Raw genomic sequence first — 12,920 nt, 5'->3', positions numbered from 1 at the left:
CTTCAATCATTTTAAAGTAGGAATTTTATTTACTTGTGTGGTATAAATTCGTAATTGAATAAAAATTCATAATAATATGAAGATCCCAGGGCCGCTATTTAAACTTCATTATGTACACCAAAACAATATATCCGCTTCCATTCAAGTGTTATTATAGTAACCTATGCGGAAACGATTTTTTTTTATTTGATATAAAAATTTGAATCGATTTATCAAACATTAATGTTACCCGGTTCAAAAAATACGAATATTTCCCACCTAGGTACCGATGTGAAATTAGAAATTATAGCTATCTAAATGTCGACATGGGACATCTCTGTCCGATACATAAAAATGTCTTTGTATATCAAAAATAATAAATATGCATCACAGTCGCTCAATCTCTTTGTTCATGTATTGTTATTGAGGCATGACCTATCGAATTATCAACGTTGCCGAATTAAGCAAAAGCTATAAACAATTAAAATCTTATTTAAACACCACGAGATTATTAAGAGAGAGTCGGCAAAAAATTTTCGTTCGGCACATTCGTGCTTCGGTAATTGTACCTAATCGTCTGTGGTAATCGTATGGTAGGAATACTCTTTGCCCTTATTAAAATATAAAACAAGTATGTATGGATATATTGTAATTCACTTTGAAGCAATATATTTACTTGGTTCTAATAATTAAAAAGGCAAATAGCAAACAGCTTGCCAGATTTATATCTGAGACATTTTAAAATTGGATGCGATACTTTAGCTTACTCTCCCTATATTGATGAATTAAAATTTTTCTTTTTATTATTTTATTTTATACAGGGTAAACAATACGATAGTCACGTATAAGCTAGCAATATCAACTGTAATCGTTGTTATAATTATAATTGAATGCAATATCTGTCTGTCTGTTGTATGCAGTTATACTAGTCACGGATTTTATGGGAGATCTGATCAGGTATATATGTTGGTTATCGCTAACTTACACAAATTAATTCGAGAATGAAACATAAACGACCGTTAATGAAAATTATTATAAATGTATTCCTCTAAATGTGCTATAATTGTCAATATTTCTCAACTTTTCTCTTCAGTGTTGCCATCTTTTACTGTTATAATAATGTATTTTTTAAGAAAATTATATGAAAATTATTTAGTTTGTGTAGTTTATTATTTAGCGGCACATTTTTTTGTAATTTTCATACAATAATATATGGCTTTATGGATATGTTTAGATTTAAGTAATAAGTTGTCAACTAAATAAATTAACTTCAAGTATTTGTGAAGATCTATAATATTATATAGTATTCTGTTATTGTACCTGTTTCGTACTTCATTGAAATGAAAATGCTTTTAAAAATTAAAGTGTTTAATTATTCTATTTAAAGGTAGATATAATAGTTACAATGTTTACTGTAAAATTAAAAACAACATTTTTAGGTATATTTCGTACATATTACAAAATCTGATTTCCACTTATTTATACAAAAATGTGTATTAATATAGTTGACCAATAAAAGTAAATCAATTTGAAATAAGTTTCTTTTTATTTGTACGAGGAGGTGCTAAAATGTAAAATTGTACTTTTTGCCGACAATACTTGGTTCGTCATTCCATAAAAAAATATACAATATATTAAAATTTGAATATAATGTTACATTCCATGAAATTCAATAAAATTGTTTATAAAAATCTAATTATCACGACTAGAAATACAAAGACAAAAGTCATATATTGGTATACCATAGAAGCAGAATCTTACAATTATTATAAATGGGAATGTTACATCTTCAACTAAATAAATTAAAACAAAAACAAATACCTACTAGTCAATATATCGAAATTTACTTCTACATTTAAAGTCACGCTTAACATTAACGCACTGCACAATAGCTGCGTTCGTCGTTCCTAAAGTGCATTAAAATAATACATTCAGAATATCGAAAGGTACGCTATATTTATGAAAAAATACGTAATAAGAGAGTTTTAAACTTAGTGGGCTTTGTCGTATGTATCTTTATGTTGGTATCCGGTGACGTAGCCCGAGCCGTCGACGAGATCCTTCCGGCCGGCGATGCCTTTGCCTTTGCCTGTTTGGTCGAAGCGCTGCTTGTGCGAACCGGTGTACTTGGACGTGTCGGTGAGGCGGTCCACAGCGGCGGCGGCGGCTGGCGACTTTGGTAGCTGAAATATATAATTGTAATATAAATTTATGACACGAGTATTATTTAGTCAGGGCTAAAATAACTTGTATACCTTACGCAGCAGGTAGATATTTATGTATATATTGTTCCTTTTTCTGTGCCTGTTTTGGTCAGTGAAATTTTAACGACAAAACCGATATAATTAAAATTTGTATGTCTTAAAATTTTAATTCGAGTGAAGTCGCGGGCAAAGTCTAATAATTATTATTTGACCTCACAGGTTGCAGGTGCCACCTAAGTAGGTACTCGTTGGTCGGTTTTTATTGGAAATGTTTGCGAGCAACTCTTTATGTCCCTTCTTATTTTAAAAATATGTCATCGTGCATTTAACAATAAATTAAATCCCATGAAATCAGCTCAGCCAAAATACAAATTTTAAAAAGAGACTATGTGTGCTTCTGTTTGTTTCACATCACCCTAAAACTACCGTGTGAAATTGACTTTAATTTTCTAAGCTGTATTGTGGTACCTATTAGGGGCCTTTTAACCACCATTAATCACGTGATGTTTTTTTTGGCATTTTTGACCCCTCCTCCCCCTTGGTGATACGTGATGAGGTTTAAGACTACCCCTCCCCCCTCCCCCTATATCACGTGTATTTTTTCGTACCTGCAAAGAATCTATTTTTTATTTATAAAAAAATACTGGTATAAGTATCATCTAATTTTATTATAGAAAATTAAAGGCTAGTATAATAAACGTTCAGAGGTAGACAGAAAGATTGCAGTTTGTTTTTGAATGACATCAAAATAATGAAAGAAATGCGAAAAAGTTGTACGCGTTTGATTAAAAATAAATACATGTAACGCCGCTTTTCGGTTGAGTATCGCGCGCTTGCCGAAAAAACAAATACACGTGATATATTACTTTACCCCCCCTCCCCCTGGTGATATTTCGTGATTTTTTGATGGACCACCTCCCCCCCTTTTGAGCCTCACGTGATTAATGGAGAGCCCCTTAGCTATTACTGAGGAATATTATTCTGTTACGGTCTTATTTATGTAGTTGCGAGAATTTTGTTAGATATTATCATCACGACATAAGACCACATATTATTATAAAACAAAATTTTGCGTGGGCCGTTGCGTACCTATATCGTCTTTAGCGACAAACTCAAAAACTATACAGTTACACCGACATTCTGTCTGTATATGTTTGTAAGAAACACCATCGTAGTTATATACAGTGCAACCTTAATATAACGTATTACGTACCTCAATATAACGATTTCCTCGATTTAACAAATTTTTCGTAATCCCCTTGAATTGTCCATAAGAGTCAATGTAAAATATCCCTTTACATTACGAACATTTTTTGCGAACAACCTCTTTATAACGAATTTTTACTACCAAGAAAAAGTATAAATACCTACCTCTCATTACCGAATTTCGTCAACCCAAAACCTTTATATAAAGTTCCAACCAATGTTGTGATTCTTAATTTCATAGTATGTGATTCATGTCGCGACAGGTTTCGACATGCTTTTGTTCGTAAAACGATCATTTTTGTTTAATGGAAAGTAATGTAAACACTGCTGCTCGTCGCTAATGTTGAGGTAAATAAAACTATTTTTTTACCTCTTTATAACGAATTTTAGACCAACCTAACCTCAACATAACGAACCTCAGTTCAACGAATTACTTGATATAACGAATATTTATTTGTTCCCTTCCGATTTGTTATATCGAGGTTGCACTGTAATATAAAATTGGCTTTCACTGTTCACACATGCCGCTCCCATATTCTACCGATGTAGGTTGCAAGGGTGACCTAATTTTATCCAAACATGCGTAACTATTGTGTAACTTGAAATAAATTAATTTTACTTCAAACGATACATAGTGATTAGAATTTTAATTTATATTTAAACCTACACCACTTATAATTCGAGAACCGCTGAACGTATTTATTTTATTTATCTCCGTCTGGATTCGTGTGTTAAAAATTGGAAAAACATGCAAAATAAAAAAGTCTTTCCGAATTCCAAGCGGAGCACTGAGCAGCAAACAGCGAGTAGGTAAAACATATATTATTTAATATTTATGTAAATCACTATCACAATATAGCTACTTTGCTATAAAAAAACTTACATGGGTAGATATGCCGGGCTGCCCACATGTAGTTAGTTTCTTCTTTATGTCTTCGAGTTCTACTTTCTTGCTTTTTGCGAGATCATCGAGGAACTTCTGGTAATCGTCGACTCCTAGTTTAACAGATTTTAATTTTTTGAAGTGAATCGCTGTGTCCGTTGTTGTGATTTTTTTTCCATCAATTACTTTTGCTTGTTTCATCCATTTATCACTTTGAGATAATGTAATTTGCTTTCCATCAGATTTTGGATCGCCGAATTTTGAAAACATTTTGAAGGCATCCTGAAATTACGATTATGAATGATTTTTTCAATATAACAAATTATAAATTGTTTATTTTCTGTTTTCACTTGGATTGCCAAAATTTTCATGAAAATTAAACGACTCTTTTAAGAATGGTTACGAAACCGGCAACCTTGTTGCATGTAGTTTTCTAGATAAAGAGTTGTAAAGTAAGCATGCACTATTAATGACTTTAAACAAGACCAAGGAAAATTTTTAGTTTGATAAATAAGTATAACAATAAATAATACTTATTTTATTTATGGTAGGTTTGCAGTTTACGTTGCTTTTAAAATTTGTAGGATTTTCTCTTGAAATCTGGGGTTGTTCAATCGCATATTTATTAAAGTTTCACATTTCTAATTTTGGTGAATTCATGAAAGCTGCTTTATAACACAGTTGCGTTATGAAACTGCACGGAATGTATATCTATCGAGTCTAATACTTTCTTTACCTTAAAAGGAATAGCACTGTCATCATTCTTCGCAGCCGTTCCGTTGGCCGCCCCTGGTGCTGACCCATTTTCTAGTTTGATGTCCTTCACCTCCTGAGCTACCTGCTCCACCGCTTCCTGCGCTTGTTCAGCCGACATCGTCTAAATATATAGTAAGTATAATAATTTATACACGAGCATTAGCACTTCGACATTTAAAAAATTTACTTTTTAGTATGAGTTTGTAGCGTCGACAAGCCAATTTATGAGTTATCGAATTTCAAGTGTAACGCTAAGAAAGTTCACACGGTAACTCATATATAAACAGTTTGTGCGCTATGCACAGACAGTTACGGGCTTGTCGGGACGCGGGTGGGTCGCATTAGGTCGAATATTAATTACATACGGTTAAATATATGTAGTTAACGAAATATAACCTTTGCGTAGTAATTTCATCTTTTATTACACCCGCACATAACAAGACCCTACATTGGTGACTCCCGGCGAAAAGTGAACATTATTATAGTGAATTGCATAGATATCGTTTGTTAATAATTAAAAAAGAATCCGGCAGTTCCAGTTCGAGCAGTTTCGTCGGTACAGTTAACCCTTCTCGAGCAGTTAGCACAACTAAAGCAGCGGGTAAACCAGCTGGAATGTGCAGGCTCGAGAGGCAAATCGTTTAGCGGTCGAAGGTATGGAAATAGCACGCATCGTTCCGCATCTCAAAATCACGATCGTGCAGGAATATCAAAACAGAGAAGACCAAATTGGTTATGTTATTACCATTACCGCTATAAGAACAATGCCAGCAAGTGCTTTCAACCTTGTGTGTGGCGGAAGCAGCATCTATTAAGTTTTGAGTGGACACCGGCGCAATCAGAAATGTTTTAATTTTACCAGTGTCGAAAAATAACCGATCCGCGAGTGAGTGTACTGTGTACTGTGTAGTGATTATTACGATAAAAAATCGAGTTTTGAAATAGATAGCAGTCGACAAGCCAATTTATGAGTTATCGAATTTCAAGTGTAACGCTAAGAAAGTTCACACGGTAACTCATATATAAACAGTTTGTGCGCTATGCACAGACAGTTACGGGCTTGTCGGGACGCGGGTGGGTCGCATTAGGTCGAATATTAATAACATACGGTTAAATATATGTAATTTAACGAAATATAACCTTTTGCGTAGTTATTCATCTTTTATTACACCCGCACATAACAAGCCCCTCCATAGTTGATACCCTACAAGTTTGATTAGGTACTCAATAAAAAAAACTGAGTATCAGGTGGTATTAGGTACCTAAGTATAATTATTATTTATATGTTTAAGGTATCTGGTAGTAGGTACGTAGAGACCTAGTCCTAGTACCTATCCTATAGGTAATTTAGCATCTCTGCTTACTTCTGTTATTACATCTGACTCGCGCAAAACCGCGAAAAACTACATAGGTACAAATGATAATTATTACAATGTCAAGGTGTCATACAATAACGGACAAATTAAACTTTGCACAGCGATTCGTGTTATGCCGTGTTTTAGCTAAAGTCGGCAATTACATCACCGACCTTGTCGGCAAAACGATTTATTTACCTATATCCGTAAATATCAGCTGTGTTTTCATTACTACTAGAATATCCTTTATTTAAGCGAGACTAGACAACTTTGGTGACGAGTGCCGTAAAGATAATTTCAGTTTACGATAGTTCGACCACAATTCGTAGTCCTAGGAATGTTATTAGAAGTAGGTAGTTCTAATTTCAACTCCAATTTTTATTTAATTTGTCATTTGAATTGCGAAAACGAAACTATAATAATTGTGCTTCTTATCAATTTGTTTTACGCTGTTTGTTTAAAAATAGTTTTGCAATAATTATGATAATAATTACTTATTATGTATTAATTATTCTAGGCATAGGTAATTTTTATTTGAATGTATAAGTATACGTTTAAATATCATAAACACTAAAGTGCATAGGTATTCTTAACTCATGAAGTCATATGATAAATTTTTATCTTTGTTTTATTAGCGTAGAAATGACATCATATTTGAGTTTTAACCTTGACTATAACAGTTCGACAATTTTTGTATAACATAATCTATGACCTAGCTAATTCTAGACTGCGGGGGCCACCTTATCCTGATTTAAAATAACTTACTACATAGCCAGTAATGTTTCAGTGGGTGTAGAATCGTAGCAATTTTCAGAGGAAAATAACATGAGGTAGGTAGAGCATCGCATTTGCTGTTTGCATCAATATGCATGAAGATTGAAAATAACGAGACATTTTTAACAATCAATGAAAATATATCTACCATACTATATAAAAATAAGCCGGGTTTTCCTTCCTGACGCTATAACTCCAGAATGCACTAACAGATTTCCACGGTTTTGCATTCGCTGGAAAGGTCTCGGGCTCCGTGAGGTTTATAGCAAAGAAAAGGTATCTCTGAAATTTAGAATGCGCTCTGATTATGAAAAAGAATGCGCCGGCTTGTACACAATATGATATAGGTATATATACTCTATGCATGTCTCCCATAAAGTACTTAATTTAATGATAGGTAATGCTGTACATAAAATAAGTATAGCACAATTTAGTAAGAAATATTATACATATATAGGTAAGTAGTCTGTAGTTATCTTATATCTGTTGCCTATAAATCAAACGCTACCCAAATCGCCGATATAAATTTAGGTCACTACCTAGTATGTATAGTGTATAAATAGACCACTGAGAATCGACAATACAGGAAAATAGCAAATCATTTTCTATTATTTCTATCAAATGAATTATTTGGCAAACCTACAATTCTTGCAATAATAGATACTGTCGATCCGTTTATCGTAATTAAAATGGCGACCGAATTTCGTCAATCAACCGTTGTCGCGTCGTTTAGGCACCAAGGTTTCAAGTGTAAGTTCCAATAACTTAATACCATAATATAAAGTCTACGGTCTACAGAATTTCTGGCTAATTAAAATTTTTGTTTGGGCTTGTTGACCTAAAGAAAGGCTAAGCAAAAAAAAATGTTCGTTAATAGCAATTCAATGCTTTGAGTTTCGTCATTCGTAAAATTATTTATTATTCACTATACATTGATTGAAATTATTGGTCTTATATTTTCACCATATGCATATGTAATACAATACTACCTAATGCCATGGGCGTAGCCACGGTGGGGCAGGGTGGGGCGCTTGCCCCACTCTAGCTTTGTCCTGGAAGGTAGGTAGATACCTAACCAAATCTAAAAATTGAAGTACCTACTAACTACTAAGCTTAATATCCGTAAGAAAATTCACACTCGATTCTCGAAAGTCGACAGGCGACACAGAAAATGCGACCTTTATAATTAGTATTATTTACCTCTAAATTGACTGACTATAACAACTAACAAGTGTCATACGCCCAGCGACCAAACGGCTGAAGATTTTTGGATCTATTTCGTGGTGTGGTAGGTGAACAATAAGGTGTTTTGAATAAGAATACCTAATTCGAATAACGAATTACACACGAAAAAAGAAAATAGCTGAGGCTTCTATGTTACATGAACTGCAAGAAAAACCCGAAAAGAGTATAGTACCCCAATTAGTTGCCCCACTAACTTATCCAATTTCACTTTTGTTGTGTTACACGTTCTACAACTAACTGATACTTTTTACTTTACACTTTTTTTTTTAGTGCCTACACTAGAAAAAATGCATTCGCGAATGCCTTCGCGAATGCCATCGCAAATGCCTTCGCAAATGCCTTCGCGAATGCCTTCGTGAATGCCTTCGCGAATGCCTTCGCGAATGCCATCGCAAATGCCTTCGCGAATGCCTTCGCAAATGTCTTCGCAAATGCCTTCGCGAGTGCCTTCGCGAATGCCTTCGCGAATGCCTTCACAAATGCCTTCGCGAATGCCTTCACAAATGCCTTCGCAAATGCCTTCGCGAGTGCCTTTGCGAATGCCTTCGTGAATGCCTTCGCAAATGCCGGCGGTACGGCCGCCGGCATTTGAAGACCTGGATATAACTTTGGGTACATACTTGGTACATACAGTTGCTAGTTACATATTATTTTTTATTGTTGCCCCACCTTGAGCCCATGGCTAGCTACGCCCATGCCTAATGCAAGAGTATTTAATAAAATAAATTATAAATACTGTGTAATGGATGTGGTGAATGATGGTGAATTTTCTTTTAGCTCAGTGTATATGCGTTAGTACATACTAATACTAATAAAATAATTTTTATTTGGTATTAGTATCATTTTCTTGTCATTGCGTGAAAGGTGGAATAGGTAAATCAGTAGGTACCTACTTACTTGACAATTTTTTTTTTATGTTCTCATAAGCCAACAGGTAATATCAAGAAATATTAGAGAAGATGTTGTAAACGGTACTTCAGACAAAAATTAATAAAAGTATTTCATAATCCCAGCTATCTATCAATGTGCTCTATAAGCTTTCGTAATGGGCTTTTTAGCGGCAGATTGAAACAACTCTCAAGCACGACCCATTTTCATAGACACATTCATTGAAATCAGGGCATCATAGTAGCGTAGCTATAACTAAGACTTCTTGTAAGTTTCTTGACTGCGCAGTAGGTATGTATATAAAATTGGCCAGAAATGAGAAACTTATAAAAACAAGATAAAATCCATCAAATGAATCACATTGGGCTGATCGGTTTCGAATTATGTTATTATTCTAAGTAGGTAAGTACCTACTATCAAAATAAGCTACGAGAATTTTCTCATAAAAACTATCTAACAACAACAAGATTAAAATTCTCCGGTAGGTATTAATTTTTATGTAGGTAACTAGTTCTAAGTAACTATCGAATCACCTAGTACATAACGACTTTGTAGTAGGTAAGTAGGTAAGTTTTGCAGTAAAACAAATTTATATATTATCAATGATAATTGATATTCAATGTAATGAGCAAGTAATATTAAACATATCTAGAGTAAAACTTCTCTGCATAACTATAAATTCATGTCTATAGAAAAATATTATTTTCATTATGTAGAAACACGTACCTACACCATTGAAAGCATGACGTCAGCTACATTCATAGATGCATAAATCTTTACTATGACTCATCTCATTCTTTTATAAAAATAACTCTATCATAGGGCGGGTACCGATTTAAATTTTATTTTGTGCTTGACATCGATGTGGTTTACACTTTTGACTTTACAGTGTTTAATTATTAATAGGTAGTTACTAGTGATGAACGTTTATATCCAAATCACCTATTTGGAGTTCTCTTTGTTTTTACAACCCACAAAGAGGGGTCTTAAATATTTCAGTAACCTAGTTTAGTAAAAAAAACAGCTTCAATAAATAAATGAACAGTGCTTATAAGTACATGGATTCAATTGTTTTTTATACTGCAAATGCAGCAGGAAAAATCAGTATAATGCAAAGTAATTATTGCTGATTTTTTGTACAACTTGAGATAATAAAATATCTGATTATTTACATAAAATACTTATCCAAAACTCCTAAATAAAAAAAAATACCTCCAGCAAAAATTTGTCTCCAAAATAATGAGCTTAGGTATTATTTGGTGCTTGTATTTTCTAATTTGGTACCTACTGCGTGTTTAAAAAGGTTCGTAATATTTTTATGCTTAGAAATATATGTATTTATAAATAAAAAACTATTCTAATCTATTACTAATATACCTAATAAAGCTGAAGAGTTTGCTGTTTGTTTGAACGCGCTAATCTCGGGAACTACGGTCAGATTTGAAACATTTTTTCGGGGTTTTGATATCAAGGAAGGCTAAAGGCACTGCGGGTAAAACCGCAGGGCACAGCTAGTCAATAACAATTTGAACATAGACGACAAATTAGTAAAAAACACATGGCTGATGGCGGGAAACGATGAAAGTGAATAGACACGAGTAAAAACTGATAGATGCTAACGGCCTTCCAAGTTTCTAATTCAATATTTTCACTACCTATTTATTTATTATTACCCATTTATTATTGAGAAAATCTAAGTGGGTATAAGATTAATTAATCGTAACTAATTAATACGCACTAAACATTTACGATCATAAATAGTATTAACACCACAAATCCGTACACCTAGGTATATGTATCTACTTATAGTTACCTACGTATTTTAAACGTAGGATATTTCCTTATATCACAGACTATTATAATTATTATTATTATAATATACTACATTACTATACAACTTATATGAATAAAATATAATAATTATTGGTCTAGGCTTAAGAATATTATGAGAGTAAGTGTGAAAAAATATTTTTATAAATTTATATATAAGTATATATATATATAACTAATTTATATAAATCAATTTAAAATAAAGTAGATAGGATACTTATGTAAAGCAGAAAAATACCTAGTAGTTTGGTACAACCTTCACAAATGATTACCTAACTAGGTAGGTAGGTACTAGTTACTACAGGTACAGACCGACAGACTGCTCTTAGCTCTAGGTTGTGCCTCGTGCATATTATGTTAAAATAGATATACATAAGCATAACAATACAGAAAAAATTAGTTTAACAAATATTAATGTCATAGATTTCTGTGAAGGATTACAGTCTGACCTTCGTTTTATGATTAGCATCTTGTGGCGTAACATACCTAATGATGCGCATACGCAAATTCATACATAGAAGACAGCTATTAAAAGTAGGTACAGTAAACATTGACGTATTACCTTGAAAATAAATTGTTTTTAAGGAAAGATACCAGTGTTTTGTTATTCACTTTTGAAGGACCTAGTGCAACCAAGTGAAACTATTATCTTATCAAAAATTGCATGTTATTGTCCTATCAGGTTGTTATCATAAGGTTTAACATTCACACGAATCCAATTTCCTATTGATAATGTTTGTAATACGTGTTATATTAAGCTGATCATAATGTGTTTCGTAAACAATTTTCATGGTTCGCTCTATTCTCAAGTGGTTAGGGCGAGATAGGGCAGTCAGCAACTTGAATTACGGTTACACCCTTCCTATACTGACGTCACTTATTTTTATTTATAATCGTAAATTGTATATATTTAAATATACGTAAAAAACATTCGGCAAGTGTTTTAATATAGGTAGAGTGAGATCACTCTACCTCTCATCCACGATGTTTATTTTCAGTTTTACTACTTCTAATACTCAGCGGCGTTCTTTCTAATTTAATTTAATTTCACCTTTTAGATTCATGTGCAGAGCTTATTAAGTTATTTTAATAGTAATGAATATTTGCCAAATTTTTCGCACTATCGCACCACTTTGATATAGGAATGATTTCATTATACCTATCTGAGATGAATTTTGGTGACACCTTCTTTATCGCAATGTACCTAAATGATTTAGTTTATCACAAGTTTATAAAATGTACAAGGAAATGCCATAAAAAATTCCAAACTCACATATAAATTTGTATTCTCTTATGATGAGGTCACACGCACTAACTCCGACGTGTAGTACACGGTGGTTTCTATTCACGGCTCAACCGACACTGTTTTGTTGACAAGCGACCATTGAGCGCTTTGCAAACTGAGCATGCGTATTCTATGACGCTTCCTCCGCTTCCTACTTCCCAGATTTGGGGCTCATCTTTGTAATGAAAACCCTCTTTTACCTATTGTTTCTAGAACACACTCAGTGAATTGCTAAGTGGCTGCATACATAACGTGTGGTTCTTGACTTGTTACTAGGAGCGATGTGTTAAAAAAGTCGTATATAAATCATTTCCCTCACTATCTTCCCAGTTTCACATAATAATACCCTGTCATTTAATATCAACTTTTACGTATACTAAATAAAGTAGTACAGCAAGCTTTGTGTATTGATGATTTTTTTGTGTATTGATAAGGTAACTAGATAGGTAGAGGTCACAGTAGAGGCAATATTATGTTCGATCATGTAATTAAAAAAATAAATTATTTTTTTATAG

General features: G+C 33.3%; 1 protein-coding gene across 1 annotated transcript; it reads right to left on the bottom strand.

Moving 5' to 3' along the window:
* Window positions 1–1,329: 1,329 nt before the first annotated feature.
* LOC123694653 (tubulin polymerization-promoting protein homolog) lies at window positions 1,330–12,525 on the bottom strand. Its single transcript, XM_045640150.1, has 4 exons — window positions 12,394–12,525; window positions 5,009–5,149; window positions 4,273–4,554; window positions 1,330–2,162 (listed from the first exon to the last, which is right to left on the bottom strand). Exons 2-4 carry the CDS (start codon window positions 5,144–5,146, stop codon window positions 1,971–1,973), a joined length of 612 nt encoding a protein of 203 aa, XP_045496106.1. The 5' UTR covers window positions 5,147–5,149; window positions 12,394–12,525; the 3' UTR covers window positions 1,330–1,970.
* Between the last annotated feature and the right edge of the window lie 395 nt (window positions 12,526–12,920).

Source organism: Colias croceus, chromosome 9 (assembly GCF_905220415.1).
Source record: "Colias croceus chromosome 9, ilColCroc2.1".
In the NCBI taxonomy this organism is placed as follows: domain Eukaryota; kingdom Metazoa; phylum Arthropoda; class Insecta; order Lepidoptera; family Pieridae; genus Colias; species Colias croceus.
The sequence above is the reverse complement of the archived record's forward strand: the minus strand, read 5'-3'. Positions and strand labels throughout refer to the sequence as shown.

Excerpts from the sequence above, each read along its gene's own strand:
- LOC123694653 (XM_045640150.1), bottom strand. The coding sequence starts at position 5,146 with ATGTCGGCTGAACAAGCGCAGGAAGCGGTGGAGCAGGTAGCTCAGGAG. Across the intron at positions 4,555-5,008 it reads ACAGTGCTATTCCTTTTAAG|GATGCCTTCAAAATGTTTTC; the intron begins GTAAAGAAAGTA and ends TCGTAATTTCAG. Across the intron at positions 2,163-4,272 it reads AGCCCGGCATATCTACCCAT|CTACCAAAGTCGCCAGCCGC; the intron begins GTAAGTTTTTTT and ends TATATATTTCAG.